This window comes from Bombus terrestris, chromosome 4 (genome assembly GCF_910591885.1).
Source record: "Bombus terrestris chromosome 4, iyBomTerr1.2, whole genome shotgun sequence".
In the NCBI taxonomy this organism is placed as follows: domain Eukaryota; kingdom Metazoa; phylum Arthropoda; class Insecta; order Hymenoptera; family Apidae; genus Bombus; species Bombus terrestris.
Genome location: NC_063272.1, coordinates 3,685,797 through 3,709,212, shown reverse-complemented (window position 1 = coordinate 3,709,212; position 23,416 = coordinate 3,685,797). Strand labels below are relative to the sequence as shown.

The 23,416-nt window shown below is 33.7% G+C and overlaps 1 protein-coding gene across 3 annotated transcripts in view; it reads left to right on the top strand.

Annotated features, from left to right (window-relative positions):
* The window catches only part of LOC100646978 (vascular endothelial growth factor receptor 1), a 74,035-nt gene that overhangs the window by 28,310 nt on the left and 22,309 nt on the right, over nt 1–23,416 (top strand). For all 3 annotated transcript variants that reach the window (XM_012307775.3, XM_012307773.3, XM_012307774.3), the window contains exons 7-17: nt 248–416; nt 1,905–2,028; nt 3,169–3,362; nt 8,809–8,972; nt 9,532–9,667; nt 10,765–10,911; nt 11,000–11,137; nt 12,996–13,135; nt 13,467–13,626; nt 16,600–16,700; nt 17,295–17,445. In XM_012307775.3, the coding sequence (XP_012163165.1) occupies nt 248–416; nt 1,905–2,028; nt 3,169–3,362; nt 8,809–8,972; nt 9,532–9,667; nt 10,765–10,911; nt 11,000–11,137; nt 12,996–13,135; nt 13,467–13,626; nt 16,600–16,700; nt 17,295–17,445 (1,624 nt within the window). The remainder of the gene's footprint in view (nt 1–247; nt 417–1,904; nt 2,029–3,168; nt 3,363–8,808; nt 8,973–9,531; nt 9,668–10,764; nt 10,912–10,999; nt 11,138–12,995; nt 13,136–13,466; nt 13,627–16,599; nt 16,701–17,294; nt 17,446–23,416) is intronic.

The following is a 23,416-nucleotide window of genomic DNA, read 5'->3' as shown; positions in this document are numbered from 1 at the left end:
ATTAATCAATTCAACAATTCATTATTCATTATATTAGTTAAGGAGAAAATTTATTGAGAGCATATCGAAAACATCTTCCAAGAGAATTTTTACACAAATAAAGCCTCGTATGAAAAGATTGCATTCCATATTTTTGACTAATTTTTTTACAACTAGATTCACCCTTCCGTAGTGTTTTACTGTAAATCATAAAACTTCCTTTATAATTTTAATTGTCATAGAAAATAAATTTCATGTATAATTTTAGAGCAGCAGGATAAATACTACTAGTTATACTAAAAAGTCTGGTCCAGTTGCAAGCACAACCACCGAATTGATCATAAAAGATGTTAGGGATGAGGACGAAGGGTGGTATGAATGTATTATCAAATCTTTGTATGATTTTAACAAAACGAGAAAGTACATTAAGGTTCATGGTAAGTTTTACTTTAAATAATTCTCCAATTATAAGATTTTGTATAAAATATTGTTTTGTATATAATATTGTTTTTTTCTTGAAATCAGTTATTTTTATTTTTTAACGTTTGCAGTATTCTTCTACTTTTTAAATATAATATTCAAGTCAAGTTCGTCATTAATTTAATTTCAATTTTTATTTTTATTTCTATAATTAATTTAATTTAATTGCAACTTATGCAATTAAGTATAATGTGAAGGCCACAGTGGAAAATATAATAAGTCAAATTTTATGCTTTTTGTAGAAAAGCAATTTTTAAAAATTCGATATATTTTCAATCAATTTTCATTCGCTGTCTCCTTATTTAATTTTCCGATTATATATGTGCTTTTGCTGGCCTTGCGAATATTTTGTTTATGTTACTGAATTACACCGTTTAACAAATTTCAAACTCTTTTTATCGTTCCGATTGCTATTAAGTATTTTTACTTTTCATGGTATTTTTACCACTCTGATTATAAATCATTTCCCCATTGCGTCTAGATTTTGAGAAATTTGATTTTCAACTAAATTCATATTTTTTAAATTTCAACAGATTTTCTCAGGCATAACTATAAAAGATATTCCATTCCTGCTTGTGTCGGAAGATTCTGTAGCCTTTTCCAAATAGTTTTCGGTACATCATGAATGTTTAAACTATCATTAAAGATGGAGAGACACCAATTTTTGCGGATACTTTTCAATTTAATTCAAAAAGTAAGAGCTCGATGTTCCATATAGCGCGATGCAGGTGAGACTTTGAGCTTTGGCTTTGATTTTGCGTATTATTGTCGGTATTTCGCATCCGCGGAGCTATTCAGCTTTCTGGTTGGATGCATGTTTCCTTGGGTGTTTCTTCAAGGTAAAGATTTGCTTTATCGTGGTTCGATTTTACACTAGATTCTTACTTTTTAAAGTAACGTAACAAAAAATCGACGTCTCCCCACATTTAAGGACTGTTTAAACATATTCAAACATTCATAATGTATTAAAAACTGATATCTGAGTATTTAGGAAAGTCTACATAATTTTTCGACACAAACTCAAATAAAATATCTTTTATAGTTACGGCACAAAATTTGTATAAATTTGAAAAATACGAATTCTTTTCACAATTAAATTTCTGAAAAATTAGACGGGCTGGAGAAAAACTACTTGCAGATTCGTAATAATCGGTAGTGGGCTGTTGAATAATGTTATTAATCACACTTTAAATTGCTTGGAATACGAGATAAAACTATTTTTGATTTCTTCTTAAATTTACTAAATATCAAAAGTTTTAATAAATGTGGCTGAAAGAATTCAATATACAGATATGTGTAGCATATTGGATTCATTCTCGTATACGATTCATGATACAAAAGATAAATGAAATTTGAATACAATCTTTTACTTTTAATTACCAAATATATATCTTATGTAGCGTTTAGCTTTTGTACCAAAAACTATTCCGGATATACATTTTTAGATCCAGAAAACAAGTTTATCAACCTAACAGCGCAGGATGCGAACAGACATTATCAACGTCGAGAAGGTGATAGTGTACAATGGGTTGTACACGTGCATGCCTATCCAGAACCTATTCTTAAATGGTAACAAATTTTAGCTTAATGGATCACTATTGATAACATCCAAACATATGTCTTCCAAATAGCAATGTTCAAATAGAAAAAGTGAAACATGAAAAATATTTTTTTGACGTTATGTGTGGACAGATATATATGCATGTATGCATGCATGCGCGCGCTGGTGTGTGTGTGTGTGTATTTACATATATAATTATTCATACAAATAGCTTTTATACAAATTGTAGTTAGCAAGCTGCAACTATTTTCTTAATGTAATTAAGGAAATAACATCTAATCAGTACATATAACTACTAGTTATTCTATTATATTAGATGCATTCTATGCATTTTTGTATTTTTATAAGATAAATAAATGCACAAAAATCCACAATTTAATAATAATGAGACTAATTTTGTATAGAACCAAACTTTATTTAAAAGGATATTTGACGTTGTCTTTGGAAAGACATTAATGATTTCAACACTAGAATTAAATGGCACGCATTATAGAACTACAGAAGATTAAAGTATTAAAGTTGTATAAAAGAAATTAAACCGTAAAGAATAGGAAAGTTTATAATGCAATAAAAATGTACTTTTGCAATTTATGACATTTATACAAAAAGCATAGTCGTCTTGGTCGTTTTAACCACTTTTATAGTTTTTAGTCCTATTGATAACCACGACTCTCCTGAATTTCTTATAATACTTTCCGGAATAACATATCGTCATTTTTCCCTCTATTCAGTATTTATTTGATGTTTGTTATTCATTTGTCATAGTGCTAACAATCACTAAACAAAGTTATATTCCAATTTCTTTCAATCATCTCAATAAATGCTAAACATAATATCTGAGCTAATTATCGTACTCTAAAAATTAATTTCGACAAAATATCACACATTATCAATATAATTTTCCTCCATAAATGTTTATTTAAAACATTACTTATATATATTAATTATATATTAACCTTATATATATTATTATTATATATATTAAGAATTAGTATAATTAATAAGTACGTTACCATAGATAATAATTTTTTATAAACGTCATTTTCACAGGCTTGGAAAATTATTCAATATTTCATTGTATTAATAGAATGAATATTAATGTGCACAATATTATTTAAATCTTTTAGTATAATTTGAACATTTCCCAGGTTAAATACAAAAGGAGAAGAGATCATTGGAGCTTCGCATGACTCAGATAGACCGAAGTACGTAATTAAATTGACACCTAACCTTACAATTCTGAAGATTAACCATTTAAATATCGAAGATATGGGAGAATATTCTCTTCAGGCTGTTAACCAAGATAAATTCGAAATGCTGAATTTTACGCTCGACGTAATAGGTATGTCAACTCAAGGATAAACACATTTCACGAATGGCAAAGAAATTATGTAGTAATAATTAAGAGAAATATTCTTCAATCACAATATCAGGTTCAATTATGTCATATACTTATAATTTTTGTTTCATAGAGTTCGAATATTTCTCGTACGATTGATGGCCCGTCTAGCTTTCTGACAAGTACATATTCAATTTTCACAAGCTAGTTCGAAACAAATACTTGCAAAATTTGAAAAACTACTTATAACGAATTCAATATTCGAACGATTGGAACTTTTCTTTCTTCCGAAATATTTATAGAGGGCACAAATATAATCGACGAACCTTATTATTCAATTAAAAATTTTTTTAAACTACAGTTCTACATAATCTATTTCTCTACATAACCAGCCCCTACATTTATGCATTTATCATATCTGTTCAAGAACTTTAAAATCCCGTTGCTGCAATCCTCCATTGCCACTCTATTTAACTACCAATAATTGAATGTGAACTTCAATTCGTCATCATCTTTAAAATGTCTGTCATTCAGAAATTCTTTAAGCTTAAGAGAGTGGTGAAAATCTCCCATCAAGAACTGCTCAACAAAGCTCGTCCTTACTTACTGAATTGCTTTTGTAATATTAACAAACCAAAAAGATAGAAATTATAGGTGGTAGATTTCATTTTTACGATTTTATAATCTTTAATTAAATAAGAGAATCTACAATTTGTATAACTTCCTTATGTAAAATATCATTTGTTTTATTACTAAACTTGTTACTATACTATGGAAAAGTTCTTCCTTTCATTCGATGAGCATTTTCAATCTTTAGACAGTTTAAACCGAATAAGTGTGTAATTTTTGTTTAGCAAGATCTGCAAAAGAAGTTAACTCTCTATATTGATATCTTTTGTTATTATATATAGGTCGAGGTTGATATTCAAGCTGATTCACACGGATTGATTATCACACCTTTTATTTCTACTCCTTGTACAAAACGTCTGATCACATCGGATACGCTTAAGCAATTAACACGTGGTCTACTTCTAAGACAAAAGAGCGTCGTTAGAGGTCATACCAACTTAGCGTTTCTCAACACTCCCCTTTGATCGCTAGTTTCTACAAGCCCCATAGCTTTGGTAAAATATTGAGTCTTAACCCTATTTAATACTTTGGTGAGAATGTCGGCAACATTCTCAGAACTAGATATATAGATATAATCTAATATCCCTTTCGACACGCAGTTCTTAACATAAAAATAACGCATTTGGACATGCTTAGAACTCTCAGCAACTACCTCGTCCTTGGACCATGAAATAGCTCCAATGTTGTCACAGAAGATTTTGCATGGATGAGGACAATATGACAATTGAACTAACTCCCTTAACAGTAAAGATATCCACACAGTCTCTCTAGCTGCTTCTTGCATTGCTACGAACTCCGCTTCGCATGTCGGTTGAGATCTAATTGGCTGTTTCTTCGACAACCAAGATATTGCTCCACCAGCGAGTATGAAGACATACCCACTTCTAGATTTCCTATCTATTGCATAGCCTGCAAAATCTGAATCACAAAACACCTTCAAAGGTTGTCCTGTCCTTTGGTACATTAGCTTTAGGTCTTTAGTTTTCAACAGGTACCTAAAAATACGTCTCACTGCCTTCCAATCAGACACATCAGTTGGATTCGCACATCTTTGGCTTAATTTTCCTATTGCACACGCGACATCAGGACGGCTTACAGTGGCGACATACATTATATGCCCCACAGCCTGTTCGTACAACTTATTGTCAACCGGTTCATTATCTACAATGTCAAGACCAGCCTCGCACTCCTTGGCTAGTGGTGTTGACATTCCAGCCTCATGAGTAATGTCAAACAGATCCAACATTTAACTTATCTGCACGGATTGGTCGAACACAACCGTGGTACTATTTGGCTTACTCAAGTGGACGGATAGGAATTGAGTATCGGTTCCTAGCATCCTCACATTTAATTTTTCCTTAATTCTAGTTTTAAACGCGTGAATCATAGCCTCTGTTCCAAACACAAGAATGTCATCCACATACACAGCCACAATGAGATCTTTGAATGCATTCACATACATATACGGATCACTCACGCATGGGTTCAGACTCATACCTCTCAAAATACAATTTATGTACTTCAACCACATTCTCCCTGCTTGCTTCAATCCATACAAACTCTTTTTGAGCTTACACACATACTGAGTCCTGTCCTTTCCTGGAACCTTGAAGAACTCAGGTTGCTCCATATATATGTCCTCATCCAAAGGACAGTTGAGGTACGCACACTCCAGATCAATGTGTTCGTAACAAGCAAAATCCTTAGTGTCTTACGCTTTACAATTGGACTAAAAGTCTCTGAATAATCTACTTCGGGCCTTTGCCAGAATCCTCGAGCTACAAGTCTAGCTTTATGCCTATCTGGGTCCCTCTTCATAACTAATACCCACTTACAGTCTATTACGTTTCTGTCCAAGGGTCTTTTCACTATGTTCCACACATCCTTATTCGCTAGGTTTTCTAGCTCCTTCGCAATTGCATCGGCCTACTTTTGAGCATCTGGTCCCTTCAGGGCATCGTACACATTCACAGACTCACATAAACTTTGCTTCCTACAAACTGTCGCAACGTGAGCACAACTATTGCACGTCTTTGGCTTCTGCAACCTCGCTGATCTCCTGGGTACAGTTGGTACACTCACAACCTCTTCCTGATTGTTCTCATTTGTTAGGTTGTCCAGAAAGTAATCACTGTCTCCTTCATCGTTTTCACAGTCACTTTGGGCTTCTATATCACTTGCATTGTCTCTTCCTTGAAGTTCGAAGTCTTCAACGTCCCATATCCATTCGGAGAATCTCTTTCTGATGTTCCTTGTGTCCACTTTCATGCTCTTATAGGGAAATACATTTTCCTCGAACCTGACATGACAAGAGATTATTACCTTTTTGGTCTTCGGTAGGTAGATTCTATATCCCTTGACTCGTCTGTCGTAACCTACAAATATCCCTTCATCCGCCCTGCTGTCGAATTTACCTTCACCTGGGCTTTTCAGGTACCAGACCTTGCATCCGAATACCCTCAGCCTGTTGGTCTCCTGGATATCGCATCCCTTACCTTTCCACAATTCTAGTGGGATCTTATCTCCGATAGCGGTGGATGGGCATAGGTTCCTGATGTGGCACATAGTGTTCACAGCTTCTCCCCACAGGTAGTCAGGAAGTCCTGATTGGATTAGCAGACATCTAGACATCTCAACCAGGGTCCTATTTGTTCGTTCTGAGACTCCATTTTGCTCAGGGTTCCTTGGAACAGTCTTTCTGTGCAGAATACCTTTCTCCTTTAGGTAGCTCTCAAAGTTAATCCCCGTATATTCACCTCCATTATCGGTTTGGAGGGCACATATTTTTGACTGATGTAAGGCTTCAACTTCCATCTGGTATTCCTTGAAACACCTGAATACCTCGCTCTTCCTGCTGATGATCCTAACGTACATGAACCTGGAGAAATCATCAATGAACGTGACGAAATAGTTACCTACACCTAGCGACCTGCACTGAGCTCTGCCACTGACATCGTTGTGTACAATCTCCAGAGGACGCCGGCACATATGGTGGGCTGTCTTCGGAAATGGCACCTTGGTCATCTTTCCCTCCACGCAGACTCCGCATAGCTTATTTTGTTTCTTGAATTCCTTCTTCACGCTCCTTATAGGGATCTTCCTCATTGCATTTCCATGCAAGTGACCCAATCTCGTGCCACGATGTGGCACCCTTGCGATACGCCCTTGCCTCAATGACCTCAATGTCCCCGTCATCTTGGCTAGGTTCCTCCTGATCATTCTCCACAGAGAGGCTTGCTATGTCCTCCTCAGCAAGTACCGTTTCAAAGTAATATACGTCGTCTCCAACCTTTGAGTTGAGTACGACGTCTCCATCGTCGTGTGTCCCAACAGCTTCATCCCTAGTACACACTGTGGTGACACCCTTCTTTGCCAATTGCCTGATCGAGATTAGATTTACATCTAACTCAGGCACCCACAGAGCGTTCGATAGGGATAGCGTCCAACCACCACAGGACTCAGCCATTTTTACAACGATCGTTCCCCTTCCCTTAACTTCCAGGTGTTCCTTGCCTATCCTGATTTGTTCCATCGCAAGCGTGAAGTCCACAAATCAATGCTTGTCCGGAGTCATATGATTCGAGGCACTTGAGTCAAGGTAGCTTATTCTCTCCCTGCTTATGTGACTGATCGACGACAAAGCCAAAATCGATATGAGTCCCTTGGACCTGGACTTGTCTTCCGATCCCCTCTCTCTCTTGTTATCCTCCTGTCTCTTCCTTTCCCTTTGGTTTCTCTTCTCTTTATGTCCTTTTTGATCTTGGTATGATATGTGTCCCATCTTGCCACATTTGTAGCACCTTTGATCGTGTGCGCCCCTGATCTTCGGTCTTGCGCCATCTTTGTATTGTTGCTTAGGCTTCCCCTGTCTCCTGGTCGCCATTGCTTTGCCCCTCTCGGATGACTCCTCAACCGCGTCGAGCCTTCTTTCTTCGAGTAAGAGATCGGATTTCACGATCTTCGCGCTCAGATCCTTATCAATCCTCGTTGTTCTGAGGTACGTTGAGTAATTTGGATCCGCCACGAGGCCGGCTAAAAGGAAACATGCCATAACATGGTCTTCGATCTTTATACCTACGCTGGATAGTTTGTCGCATAGGTCCTGTATTCTTCCGCAGTACGCGGACATATTCGTGCTAGGGATCTTGTTTGATCGTGCCCAGTTCCCGCATGCATAAGACGATGTCCATCAGCGTGGATCTCCCATGAATATCTTCCGATGTCTTCCAGCACTCCCTTGCTGTTTTCAAGGTTCTAATATCTCCAAGGTACTCGCGGCGTACATGCCGAAAAATGTATGCACGTGCTTTATTGTCCATCTTAATGCATTCTGCCTTCATCCTTTCTGTTGGCGTAAAACCTGGCTGTACGACATCCCAGCAGTCCAGGAAAATTAACGAAGCTTCCGTCATCGTTCTTCAATACTCGTAATTTCCTTTCCTCAAGATCGGATTCATCTCCTTATCCACGTCGACCATGTTCTCCTGGTCGGACATGGTGTGCTTTCTCCTCGGATAATTTCACAAAAAACTCAAAACTCAAAAAAATATATATCTCTCCTGCCGCAGTTTACTGTCCTGGGCCCATAACCTGTTATTTTACATAGGTTGGGGTTGATATTCAAGCTGATTCACATGGATTGATTATCACACCTTTTATTTCTACTCCTTGTACAAAACGTCTGATCACACCGGATACGCCTAAGCAATTAATACGTGGTCCACTTCTAAGATAAAAGAACGTCGTTAGAAGTCGTACCAACTTAGCTTATAGGAACTAGTGGTCATACCAACTTAGCGTTTCTTAACATCTTTTTCAGTGAAACCAGTGCCAATGTTGAAGGTAGAGCCTTATTATGCTCCTAATCAGACGGTAGAAATTTCCTGTGATGTGGCAACCTATCCAGCACCAAACATTACGTGGAGTTACATGAGATGTCCTTATTATCCTTCTTATGAAGACGCGAGCACCATAGAATTACAAGTACGTAATAACTTCTTTAAACTGATGTACTATCCTGAGAATTTAGACAAAATCGAATGTTTCTTTTTTAATTACTCAGTTGTCTTTCATGCCTAAAATAATAGACTGAATAAATTTATGCAAAAAATCGTTAGATTCTAGTTATAAAACAAGCACAATCGGATTTTGCAACCGAATCGATGTATTTGTTGAGCACAGTTATTTTCTTTAAATTGTAAAAATTCTTTCTGCGTTGTTGATTTGTCAGTTTCTGTAATATATTTATTATTGTAACATATTTTCTCAATAACTTATCTTGTTTAATGAACTTGCTTTTACTCAACTTTTACACATTATTTCACCGTTTGATTTAATAAATTAGATTGACTTTATATGCAAAAGTAACGATCTGTGACACTCTTTTAGAAAAATAAATAACTGAATAATTAAACAAAACGAACGAGACAAATAGTAATAATAATTAAACGCACTTATTACACAATTTAATAAAGTTACTTTAAGTAGTAATTAATTTTTCGTCGTGAGAGTTCAAAACAAGAGTTCTCTTAATTTCGTATAGAATAAAACGGAAAGCGGAATGACTACCAGGTTTCGCTCAACTGTGCGGGTGACTATTGAAATGAGCGGCCATCTTACTTGCACTGCGTGTAACCTTATTGGATGCGAGTCTCAAGTTGAAACTGTATTGGTTTCCGGTATGTAATCTTTGCTCAAATGATAATTCTAATTGAGTTGTAATTTTATTTATGGGATCATTAAATTTATGTCCATGATATTTGATCTGCTTACTATAATTTATTCTAATAATTCTCACGTCTGCTAAATTTTATTAAATGTTACCTGTGTTAGCATACTAACAACCCATGAATACAATATATAAAATATTTATTTTTCCTTAATTTTATTACAAATTACAGTAATTATAATATAATAGTAATAGTAATTACATTATAACATATACCTGTACCTAACTTGTATCTAACATATACCCAACTTTGCAATAAAAAGCTAAACGATGTAATAGCCAAACTGAGGACTTTTATATACATTAAATGTACAATAAATGCATGACATTTATGCGCATGAAATATGCAACATATGTTTGATATAAATTTAACATATCGAATATTATTTACGATGCAATATTTAGTATGTATAGTTTATTTTATAGCAAATCACAAGCACTTTGCTCAAATTTGCATTTATTGACTAGTCATTCATTTGTATGTAAAATGTAACGCTCATTTATGTTACAAATATTGGTTTATAACAGAATTTAAGAAATTTTTTTGTACATTTGCTTCTTGTTCGCCATACAATTCAGAATAGTGAACGCAATAATTTAATTAAATCGAACTATACTATTTCGAAACACAATGGACTATTTTTGACATTAACTATATATTGCTATTATTCACAGCACTTAACACAATCATGATAAATTAGATTAACTTGATGAAATAAATGTGACACGCAATATGCAGTATGTCTCTGCATATGTTTTTAAATATAAATATGTATTGCACAAAGGATGAAAAATAAAAAATATATTTTTAGAATCTTCTATTAACACAATAAATTTCTATTTATATCTTTTTTCTCTACTTGCATTTTATAAAAGTATTTGCATGAACATCCGCGGTCTAATTATAATTGATTTATTAAAAATCCTGGATACTATCACGTTAAATACTGTGTATTATTCGAACTTGTCCTTCCTGTTTTCATAATTTTATTTGTATTTAACTTATTTTTTCAACTTTGTATCTAAAATTCTATTTTAAAACCATAGATGGAAGGGGTGGTTTCGGCATAATAAATCCGACAGATCCAGTGGTTGAAGGTGACGATCTGGAACTGATTTGTGCTGCTTCTATTTACAATTACACGGATAATTTCGAATGGAAATATTCGGATGACATTCCCATCGAGCCAAATATTAAGTGTCTTTGATTTTAATCGTACTTTAACAAAAAAAGCGTTCTTTGGATATTTGTTCATTAACCAATCGCTTTTTAAATGTTTAGCCAGGACAACGATCAGACGAGCCAAAACTCGATTTACTTATCGTTCCATTTTGAAGATAAAAAATGTGACAAAAGATGACTCAATGATGTACACATGTCGTAATAAAGAGGAAATGGCTTACATTCTTCAAGTGCACGGTAAATATTTTATATTATAATGAAAAGGATATACCATAGTCTATAAGTGTTTAGATACTTTATAGATACAATGTGATCAGAACCAATAATGGTTCTGAAAAATTCACAAAAAATATAATTTTTTATTGCTATTTTATATTTTATTATATCATTATTTTATATTTTATTTTCAAAGTTATAATACAATAAAAAAAATGTTTTCCTGTTATTGATTCTGTATTTCTTGACATAATTGGATCAAATAATTATAATCTGCAAAAAGGTGGAACTAATTGTAAGTGACACAGAATATTGCTAAAACTAGAAATATGTGTATCACATATATGTATCATTTTAAGATTCCAATATTAAATGAATATAGTTTGCACCTTGAGGTCACATAAGGTCACTGAATCTAAGTGTTTTTGTAAGATCACTTGTTTAATTTCAATTTTTGCTCTCTTACTTGTGTTGGTTAAAATTGACCATTGTTTTCATCGATATCTATCAGTTATATATGATTCCCTCAAGTAAGGATCAGAAGCCGAAATTATATTATAGAATTTTATTCCAAGTATATTTTATATGCACTGAATTACAAAAGTACACTTCGAACATTTACCACAAGAAACTTCTATCTATAACATATATTTATAAAACATTCTGAAATTTTGTATTACCACCATAGTCAGACTGTGGGACACGACTGTCGTGATTATATTAATAAAAACTCTAAAAATATATATGATAATTACAAGATATATATCACAAAAACCTCAAAAATATTGAAACATTCAGTGAGATTATTTTTAACATTTCTTACTTATTTACCTTCTTCTTGTAATATTGCAATGTATCTTGTAAGTTCTACATAAGATATCAGACTCGTTTCAAATTGTATCAATTAAGATATCAGATAATAGAATCTTATAATAGTTCCAATGAAGTTCCTGAATATTTTAAGTAACACACATAAATATTCATATTCATGTTGCCATATTATATTATATTCATATTTATATTCATAAAAGGTGTCTAAAAATACTATTGTGAACCTGTTTATTTATAATAACGCAAAAGTGTTCAAATAGTTTTGAACAGTAGTGTACATATTAGTAATGAGTTGAAGTGCGTTACATATAGACTTGAACATTGGTCAGTCAGATTCAAGTCCTCCACAAGTATAAAACAAGTAGTAATACTTTCAAATATACTAAATGCGACAGATTCGACCTCTCTACGAATATTTTGGCTATTACCCAAATTAGAAAAGTAAACTCAAGTAGAATCGAACACTGTTGGAATAGATTCGAAGCTTTACGGGTACTTTATACTAATTCTCCATTCATTTAAAATCATTTTTTTATGGTTACAAGTGCCACCGTTCAAATCAAATTTATAGGAATTCTGTTGATCGTTTATAATCCTATAGAATTTTCTTTAATTTATTAGAAGAATCAATGAAATAACAATGCCTCTCCGCTTCTATAATAATGAAGTAGTTGCACATAGATTTTCGAAATTTACGAATACTTGTTTCGAGGTTCGAAATCAGCTAAGAAGTATCGAATACGAAACATTATATCCAAGTTGTATTCAATCACTATGAAGCGAATCTTGAATATTTGATTTGATTCGTGTTTATAAGTATATTGAATTTGATTTCATCACTAGTATATTCATATAGACGATTCCAAAATATTTGAATATCTATAGGCAATTTTTCTCGGCATATTATACGGTATATTATATAAAGGATTTTAGCGTTAGAGAGTTCGATTTTTTCGGGTCAAGTAAATATGTAAATGAATCTCTCGAATGCTAATACTTTAATAATTAGATTTTTTATTTAAGGTTTTATTTCTCTTTCTTTTTATAGACGCAGTAGCACCTTACATAATAGAAACTAATTTGAATGGAACTGAAATTATAGTCGATGTTAGCATCCAAGGTCACAATGAATTATTACTGCACTGTTTTGTAGGTGGAATGCCTAAACCATTAGTCACTTGGTATAGAGTAAGTGGCTGATAACTTGTTACTAAAAATTATTGAATAAAAAAAGTTGTTAATACTCAGAAAGGTTTACTAATGAATATACCGTCCTATATCGTGTTAGATGGATTTGTTACAAGTATTATTACACTAAAGCATAGTGTGATGTTTCAACCTCGTAAATTTTAATGTGACTTTTTGAAATATCTGTTTTGATATAATTCTTATAATTATTATATTATTATGCTTTCTATAATGTACTTTATATATAATATACATTATCACACAATATAATTTTTAATATATATATAATGATACAATATATTATTTAATAATTATTATATATTCTTTATAGGACGACGTACCATTAAAAATAGGCGAGCAATTCATGTACATCCGTGACAACCAAGAGTTGCATATTTATTATCTTCAGGATAATGACAGTGGGGTGTACGCGTGTAAAGCAAAGAGTCGATTGGGATTAGTCCAGTCCACCATAACAATAACAGTAAAAGGTAATTTATTATAACATAACAAATGCTCGACCTTTTTTAATGATAGGTTCCAAGGTGTAAGGTCAGATGTGATTTGATTCAATTAAGCTTCAACATCCTAACATTCTTGTTTGATAAGCATAGAATAATCATGTTGTATGAGATGCTAATAATTTTCTGAAAAACAAGACTTATAGCAAAAAAAATTTTATTCTGCATTTTCGACTTACTGTTACGTATAGAGTAATCTACTGGTAACTGACCGCTTCTGTCTAATCAAAAACTAGCCAAATGCACTATATTTTACAAGTTTTCAAGCTCAATCTTTTTATAAAATGAAGCTTTCAAAGCAATTTCGTTATTATCATTTTATTTCGTATCATAGAATCAGCCTGACTTTTACCTACTACGAATTTACGCCCATGGTGTACATCTATAGTCCATATATAATAAATTTAATATAACATAAGAATAAGAAAATATGATATACTTTAGGTTTAGCAAGAAAAAGTATTAAAAATGAAAGAATGACTGAAATCCTATATGGGTTTATTGAGTTTGCGAAAAGATAGTATATATGAATTAATACACTAAACAACAAAATAAGTTGAAAGAATATACTTTATTCTTTTTATTACTTATGCACACATGGTATCGAATTATGATAATTATAACTGAAAGTATTAGTTTTTAGTACTAACTAGTTTAGTATCAATTAGTTGTACAGCTTTCGTATTGTTTGATGAATATAAGTTATATCGTCGTAGAATGTTGTGGCACTAACAATAAGATAAATGGTTTGTCTTAAAATAAACGTAGATCGTTTAAAAACTGATCATAAGCAAATTCGGTGTCGTACAAGGTAAATTGTTTACAAGGTAAGGTCACAACAGTGGAGTTGTCGATTTTAATTAAACTTTTTCGGGTGGTTTTAGACAAGAAAGCAAGTCAACCAATATCCGGTTATTTTTGACAATATATATTATCTATAAAGATATTTAACGTTTAATTTTCTGATGTTCAAATATACGTAATTATTTAGTGCTACTATAACAGCTGTGGTATATTATAGATTTTTTTAATTAGAGAATTCAATTATCTAACGATAATAATAGATACTATTAATAGGTAATTATTCGGAATAGGGGCATATATTGTCAAAGTCAACATAGAATGTATAACCACCGTTCGATTCTAGTGTTCAAGTTATAAAACAACTTATGTTTAATGTTATATGTACAGGGTATTTAAAAGTTATATGTCATTGATAATATGGCTTTGACAGATGCCTTCCAGTCGATGGAGATCTGTTAAAGAAGATCCTGAAAAATTGACCTCGACTTTGCTTCGTGTAGTATTCGTCACATCCATTTTTAATCAATAGAAAATCTGAATAAAACGCAACATTCCATATATCAATTTATTCATCGAAAATTATTTCACACTAGCATTGGCTACTACTGTATCTCAATTTATAATTCGTTGATTTTTACTTTTTATTTATACAACAATATATGAGAATAATGATCCACTCACTAATGTTTCTCTCTCCCTCTTTCATCAGAAAGTTTAACAGATCTAATATGAGGTAGATACAAAAGAAATAATCAAAATATTCATTTATTATGATGAAAATACTCACTGGATAAAATATATATTAGTTGGAAAAGAATATCTGGTAAACAGAAATTTTGGAAAGTAGTTTACGTTCATGGCAGAAATAATCTCATGAGAATCTGTCAAGTTTCATTACTTGAATATTTGGCGATAACAGAATCGAAAAATCGTGAAATATTAATTTAAGTTTGCCAGGGCTTCCACCAACTAAATACTGTCTTTCAATTAATATTTAGTTTATTCTCTATTCTACTAGACAATAAATGAAAGTCATCATTACTTTTCTTGTAGTTATATCAAACTACTTTAATTTTCCTATATATTTCGTATTCATATCATAACATGTTACATCTGCAAAACTTTAGCTTTTATAGTTAGCTTAGTATTACTGAGTTTGCTTGCAAATTTATTCCAAGAGGTAGTATAGAATTTATTTATTCAGAAATATTAGAAATTAGGGTTTCCAATGATTTCTATTCTAAATGATAAGTTTATTGATAGATGGATTTATTTACAATGGATTAAACAGAAAACGATGGTTATTTAACATGAATTAAGTACAGTAATGTGCTATAACTAAGACAACTAAATAGATAATTCACAACTCACAACTAATAGTTTACAACTCATAACAACTTGGCAACTCAACTCTCAACTCCTACAACTCGACTCTTAATTAACGACTGCCGATTTCGTCTTTCTTCCTTCAGCATCCCTTTGTCTTTTCTCAAACCACGTACGTGTTCCGTAACCGTTCGCGATCATGATCACGTACGCTTTCGTCCGCGGAACTATTCAACTGAAGGATTGACGACACATTTAGTTTGCCGACCCTTTCGGCCTGTCGGCACTTACTTCGGCACTTCTTGTAACATTGTTTATAGTTCATTAGATTCAGCTAGAATCAAACAGACGATAACCACTTATTATACATGATATAGTACCATGCCAGAATAATTTACTTATAATTCTTATTGAGAATTGATTGTAAAATTCTTCCAAAAAAAAAGATTGTTTATAGTTCACCCGATATTTCTTAGGCAATCTGCCCACGATACTGCAGGAGTATATATATTGTATATAACAATTTCCAAATAGTAGCAACTTGAAACCGTACATTAACACTAGAACTAGCAGAGTGGTTAAAACAATCAATTCAGAATTTTTCATAAAAATTTTGTAGATATTTTGTAAAATATATAGATAGAAATTTATTTCTACTAATCTCGGGTAATTCTCATATTTATAAAACTGTAAAAGAAATATACTTTTGTTATAATCGGAAATACCTATCAGATAATTGTGTTGTTTCTTTCATCTTCTTGCTCATGAGAAAATACCAAAATTATTAATGACTCTATCTTCTAAAAATTATAGGGAAAGAACTTCCTATGGGATTGATCGTGCTTATCGTTGTTTTATTGGTCATAGTGGTGACTCTGTTAACCTACTTCACAATCAAAATTCGTCGTGAAAAGGTAAGTCTATATTATTGAATATTAATTAGTAGTGCGCGAATGCTTATGAAATTGTAGGAAATTTGAATGTGAAAAATGCGCAGAATGCACATAATATGGATGAATAAATAGAATACTCGAGGTAAAGTAATTATAATATCTAAAAGGTGGGACAAATCACTATCTAAGTTCCATTTCTTTAATTACGTTCCTAAAAATATAAATTTGTATATAAATCAAGTAGTCTATTAATGTTCTAAATTATCCTGATGTTATGAAATACAATAGAATCTTGAATATCGAATCGATTAGAATTAGTCATGCCACAAATTGTTTGAATTATCGAATAATTTTCTTTTTATATAAGTGAAAATCATTTATCTTTTCTATTTCTATTTCTTTTCTATTTCAACTATTTTACAAATATTAATATAATATCTTCGAATAAAACTTTAATACTTTTTCTCACTTCCTATTTTTGTTTTCTAATGTTTCTTACAAAGGACCATACTCAAATTTTTCATTAATCAATCTTTCGAAAAATAACCAATTGTTGCCTTAATATGTATTTCAATAACTACTATTATATCATTTCCTACATTTCCATATTTTTAGATCATGAGAAAGGAATTAATGGAATCAGGATTGATGCATTTCGAAGAAGGAGCAGTAGAATGTTTAAATCCAGAGTTAACAGTAGACGATCAAGCAGAATTGCTTCCTTACGATAAGAAATGGGAATTTCCTCGAGAAAAATTGAAATTAGGTGAGGAATCTCAACATATATATAATTAACTTAAACATATATTGCGTCTCATAAATATCTAAAAGTTTTTAATTTGTATATGTTGTCTAATATATTTTTATGCTGAAAAGCAATTCCCCCCCCCCCTCCCGAAAAAATGTATTTACTACAAAAGAAAGCGATAGGAAACTAGTTTATCTTTGATTCATAATTCATTTACGTCAGTTGTAAGAACGTCATTGACTTTTTATGAGAAAATTTTCGAGTTACTACTTCCCTATAACGAAAAAGATTCGAGTGCAAAGATTTAGTAATCCACGAACTAAAGACGGATTAAAAATATGCAGATGTGTGAACACATTAAAAGTGGCGTTCCGTTCTGTGGAGATTTCCCGCATTCTCGAATCATTTTAGAGAGAAATCATTTTGTAAGAGTTCGGAGTTGTATAGTACGGGAGATACCTATCTACACATATATAACATTTATGCACATATAAAATAGGTATAATAGTAAATTTAATTATTAAATATCATTTACGATGTAATATTTAACAATACCTGTGCAATTATTCTGGTACATATAGCTTGTGTTATAATAAATTACAAACACTCTGTCCAAATTTGCACACTTTAACCAATGATATTTGTATACAAAATATAGCTCGTTTATCGTTTCAAATATTCATTTTTTATAAAATTTAAGAAAATTTCCAGTACATTTACTTCTTGTTCATCGTATGATTCACATTACAAATAATGATGCGATAAATCACACCGATTTATTCGAATTGGAAATACAAACTACTACGTCTTACGTTTAATCACTCAATATTGCAAATACACTATTTAGCGTGGCTTACACTTGATGTCGATTACATATTATTATTGTTAACACTTTACGCATTTCCGATAAATTAAATTAATTTGATGAAATGAATGTATTGCATAAGTAAATGCTACGTAATATATTTTTGCATACGTTTTTAAACATAAATATGCGAAACATACACATTATTCAAAGAATACAATATGAAAAACACATTTTTATAATCTTCTAATCACACAATAAATTTTTATCGAGGTTCCATTTCTCTACTTACATTCTATAAAAATATATATTTACTTTCTTACATTAATTACAGTACAATAATTACATTGAAATCTATAACGTATTGAACATTAAATACTGATGGATGAGTCTATTTTATTCAAATATTATGATTTTATAAATTGTATACAGTATCCTAGAATAAGTGGGAAATATTTTAGGGGTGACTTCAGCACATCAAAACAATAAAAAAGATTCATATAAACATATATCCATTTGACATATTTTACGTAATTTTCTTAGAAAAAGAGAACTGCTGATTTCAATTAATTATATTATATATGTCGGGTTTTCGTTAGGATTTCGGGCGCGTGATAATTCTTCATTAGAATTATGTTCAATCATCGTGATGTTCAACAAAGATTGTATTTACACAAATAAATATGTCTTTACAAAGTTTAATGAATAATTAGTTTAACGATTAATTAATTTAACGAACAATAAGTTTAACGGATGCTTTTGACAATGTTCTTGGGTTCAATAACGAATCCACGGGAAAACTCTTTGTACATTAGAATATGTTTTGTAGTACGCAGACACGTTTACTCAGATACTGGGTTACTTTCAGACGGACTGCCAAGACGATAACAGTAAACTCTCCAAGGTGATTGCAAAATAAAAGACAGATATGGCCACATTTGTCAATTACATATTGATCGGAAATATCAACAAAATCCCAAGCGCCGTTACTAGGCAGTCCCGCGTAAAACCAACATTGCTCCTGACCGGGGCTTGATTGTTAATACAGCGTGTCCCTCAACATCGGTACTTCCTCTGTTAGACATATCGTTCATCCCGTGACCGTAGCTACGTTCAACGACCAGTTATCTCGAACAAATACAATCGGATTGAGTGACGACAATTGCTTAATTACGGCTATGATTAGAATTTAGATTATAATATTAAGGGATTTTCCAAAGGTTCCAAAGGGAAGGCTTCGGTGTCCTTTCATCTCCGACACGGCCATCCTGACTATCACACGTCCTCGGGCGTATCTAAAATATTACGTTTTCCCAACATTAAACTCGATACAACTAAATACTATTTTATTTATAATTTAACTAAATGTCCAAATAGGCCAAGGGTCCAGATTAACAACAAAAACTTCGATCGGATGCTCAATGACGAAATAAAATAAAACAAAAATCAGTAGCATTATGATTGGTATTCAAAGTGCTAGTTGCATTCTGTGAGTTACCAGTCAGACCGTGATGACATGACAAATCATTTTCGATTTCGTATATGGATGAATCTCAATTTGTTGGATCATATTACCACATTGAGCGTGTGTGGAGACACTGAATGCTAGTTTATGGTCGTACTAGGCTTGTGTGGAAATATTGAATGCTAAGGTATTGGTCGCACTAGGTTTGTGTGGAAATATCGAATACTAGTGTATGGTCGCACTAGGCTTGTGTGGAAATATCGAATGTTAGTGTATGGTCGCACTAGGCTTGTGTGGAAATATCGAATGCTAGTGTATGGTCGCACTAGGTTTGTGTGTGGAAACACTATGTTAAATGTCATGATCCTAGTGTTAATGATCCTCTGAGATCGGCGTACTCATATCGTCGTTGTCACTGCCATTGTCATCACTGCAAACATCCAACTCAGCAGGAACGCAACTATCTGGCATTTTTCTTAATCTATCATGACTGTATTTATATGATCGTTTACCGTCTAATGTTTTTAAAATGTACCTATCTCCTTCCAAAATCTCTGGTATTACAAATGGATCCTTAAATTTTGGATCTAACTTGGTTTGATTTCTTTCCTCATTTTTGCGCAATACAAAATCACCGAGATTAAACCTAACCATTTTAGCTTTAGTTTTGTCAAACCTATCTTTATCGCATTTGGCGCTAATTGCTATATTTTTTATCGCCTGTCGTCTTATATCGGAGATGTCTATTTCTCTTTCTTCGATATTATCGGGTAGCAACAAGTCGTACGGTCTTGTTGTTCTACCGATTAATAGTTCCAATGAATTCGATTTAGTCACGCGGCTGGTAGTGCAATTCAAAGCCTATTGTATTTCCCCAATCGCGTCTTGCTACGGTCGCCCGGTCGTTTCTACTGTCGTAAACATATTTTTCAGCGTATCCATAATACGTTCCTGTCTATTAGCCCTACTAGCACCGGTTGCTATCAAGTGGAGTTGATATCAATAGTTGCTATCAATATGTTTACCTTGGCAAAATTCTTGGAATTCTTTGTCCATAAAACATCTTCCTTGATATTTTACGAGTATGATGCAGGTACACGAATTTAGTGAAGGCGTCGACCAAAACATACTCTTTCGAGTCACTTTTACCGCTTAGCTTGCCCGTTATGTTCATGTGGACTGTATGCCAAGGTATGCTGGCCTTAGGTATATGATGCAGTGTAGCTTGTATTTTACCTGAACTAGCTTTTGAAACTTGACAAGCATGACAGTTCTCTGTGAATTTACGAACATACTTCGCCATTCCTTCGAACCAGTAATGCTCGTACAGCTTCTCGAGCATTTTATTCCAACCTAAGTGCATAATTGACTGATGGACATGATTAATAACGGATCACTCAAAATCTCTCGGGACAATGGGTAAGCAGAGAGTTCTGCCTTTTATTTGTATTTTACGATAATGGGTACCGGATCGTAATTCATACGTATTCGCGATATCTTCCGCGAGCTCCTCGCTTTGTAATTTATTGACTATTTCTGAGATTTGAGGATCGCGGCGTTGTTCCGTTAATAGCCAATCCTCGGAGATTTCGGTCAGATTAATTTCTTTCTCTGTAACTTTGTTGATCGTACGGTGATCCAAATCTACGGAATTCCACGAAAAGAAGTCTGCGTGGGCCATTTGTTTGCCTTCACGATACATAATGTCAAAGCTAAAAGTTTTCAGGTAAGCCCACCACCTGTAAACCCTGTCATTTAAATATACGTTATTACTGGATGCCTTCAAGGAATTACAATCAGTGACGACAAGAAATTCCCGTCCATGTAGATAGTGACGAAAATGCTTGACGGCGTTTACAACTGCTAACATCTCTAGTTCGTAGGAATGATATCTAGATTCCGCAGGGCTAGTTCTTTTACTGTAATATTCTATTACTCTATTTTTACCTTCAACTTTATGCATTCAGTTTGCTGGTGAGTGCCGAAGCGTGCAGACGTGTGTCCAGTGCCCTGTGAAGTTCATAAAACAACACGTGACGCCCATCTGTCGAAAGCGAATCTAACAAACCTAGCCAAGTGTTCGCACAGTCTCTCGACTAGTTTTTTCATATTGAATTAACTAGATCGACGATGGCCCAATCATCCCAAACGGGCTCTACGGAGCTCAGTCACAACAACGCCGCTCTTCCTCCCCCGTGGCAAAGGGGCAATACACCCTTCTTTGCAAACGACCCGCACACGAGAAAACACAAGCTGGAAGCTATCAGGATTAATGTGAGCAAGAGACAAACCAACCCATCAGCTAGCCAAGTGACCACCCACAACAGGTTCGCGATACTCGAGGCAGATGACGCTATGGACACAACTGTAGCGGTAAATACACAACATACACAAAAAAAAACCTCCCCCGCCAATCTTCATTGACGATGTCATTGACATTCAATCAATGACAAAAACAACCCAAAAAGAAATCAGCGAGGAGGAATATAAATTGAAAATCAGCAACAACAGTGTAAAAATCCTACCGACCAACCCAGACGCCTACAGAAAATTAACGAAGTTGTTAAAAACCCTGAATGCTAACTTCCACACTTACCAGCTCAAGCAAGAAAGACCATTTCGTGTGGTGCTACGCAACATCCACCACTCAGCCGATCTAGACGAACTAAAGTTCGAACTGTTAAAGCACGGCCACGAAGTAACTAACATCAGCAACATGAGACATAGAATCACAAAAAACCCACTATCGCTATTTTTCATAGATATAAAACAAAAAAATAATAACAAAGAAATCTACAACGTCAACCGGCTGATGAACTCTATAGTTAAGATCGAACCACCTCTTGTAAAGAAAGAGATAGTACAATGCACAAGATGCCAAAGGTATGACCACACGCAGAAATACTGCAACCATAATTTCGGGTGCGTAAAATGTGCAGGTAGTCGCCTCACTGACCAATGCACTAAATCCCCAGAAATCCCCGCGAAGTGCATCCACTGTCAAGGAGAGCATCCTGCGAACTACAAAGGATGCTTAGCCTATAAAACACTACACAATAATAAGTACCCAAAACTCAGACCCAAGGAGATAACCAAACAAGAACCTAGACTCCAAAAATTCACCACACCATCAATGTCCTATGCCCAGGCAGCACAAGGAAACATAAACAACTCGAAAAGCCACAATGGACACTCAGAAAATAGTGTTCCCACCCCACAGACCACTTTACCAGACTCGAAAAACTAATCGAGAAGCAAACCGAGCAAATTAACAACTTGCTATCACTACTTGCACTCTTCATGGATAAATTAATACGCACAGAAGCAAAATAAAACCAATGCGTATAGCTCTGTGGAACGCCAACGGTCTAGCTCAGCACAAATTTGAACTAGAACTCTTCTTAAAACAACAGCATATCGACGTAATGCTCATATCTGAAACCCATTTCACCGACAAAAACTACCTCAAAATACACGGCTACAACTTCTACCATACCCAACACCCCAGTGAAAAGGCACACGGCGGCACCGGAATCATCATCAAATCCAGCATTAAGCATTACGAGCTTCCATTATTCCGGAAAGACTACCTTCAAGCCACAAGCGTAGCAATAGAAGACTGCCATGGTACAATCACCACCTCAGCAGTATACTGCCCTCCCAGACACTCGATTCCTAAAGAGAACTTCGACAGCCTCTTTGACGCCCTAGGCAAAAGA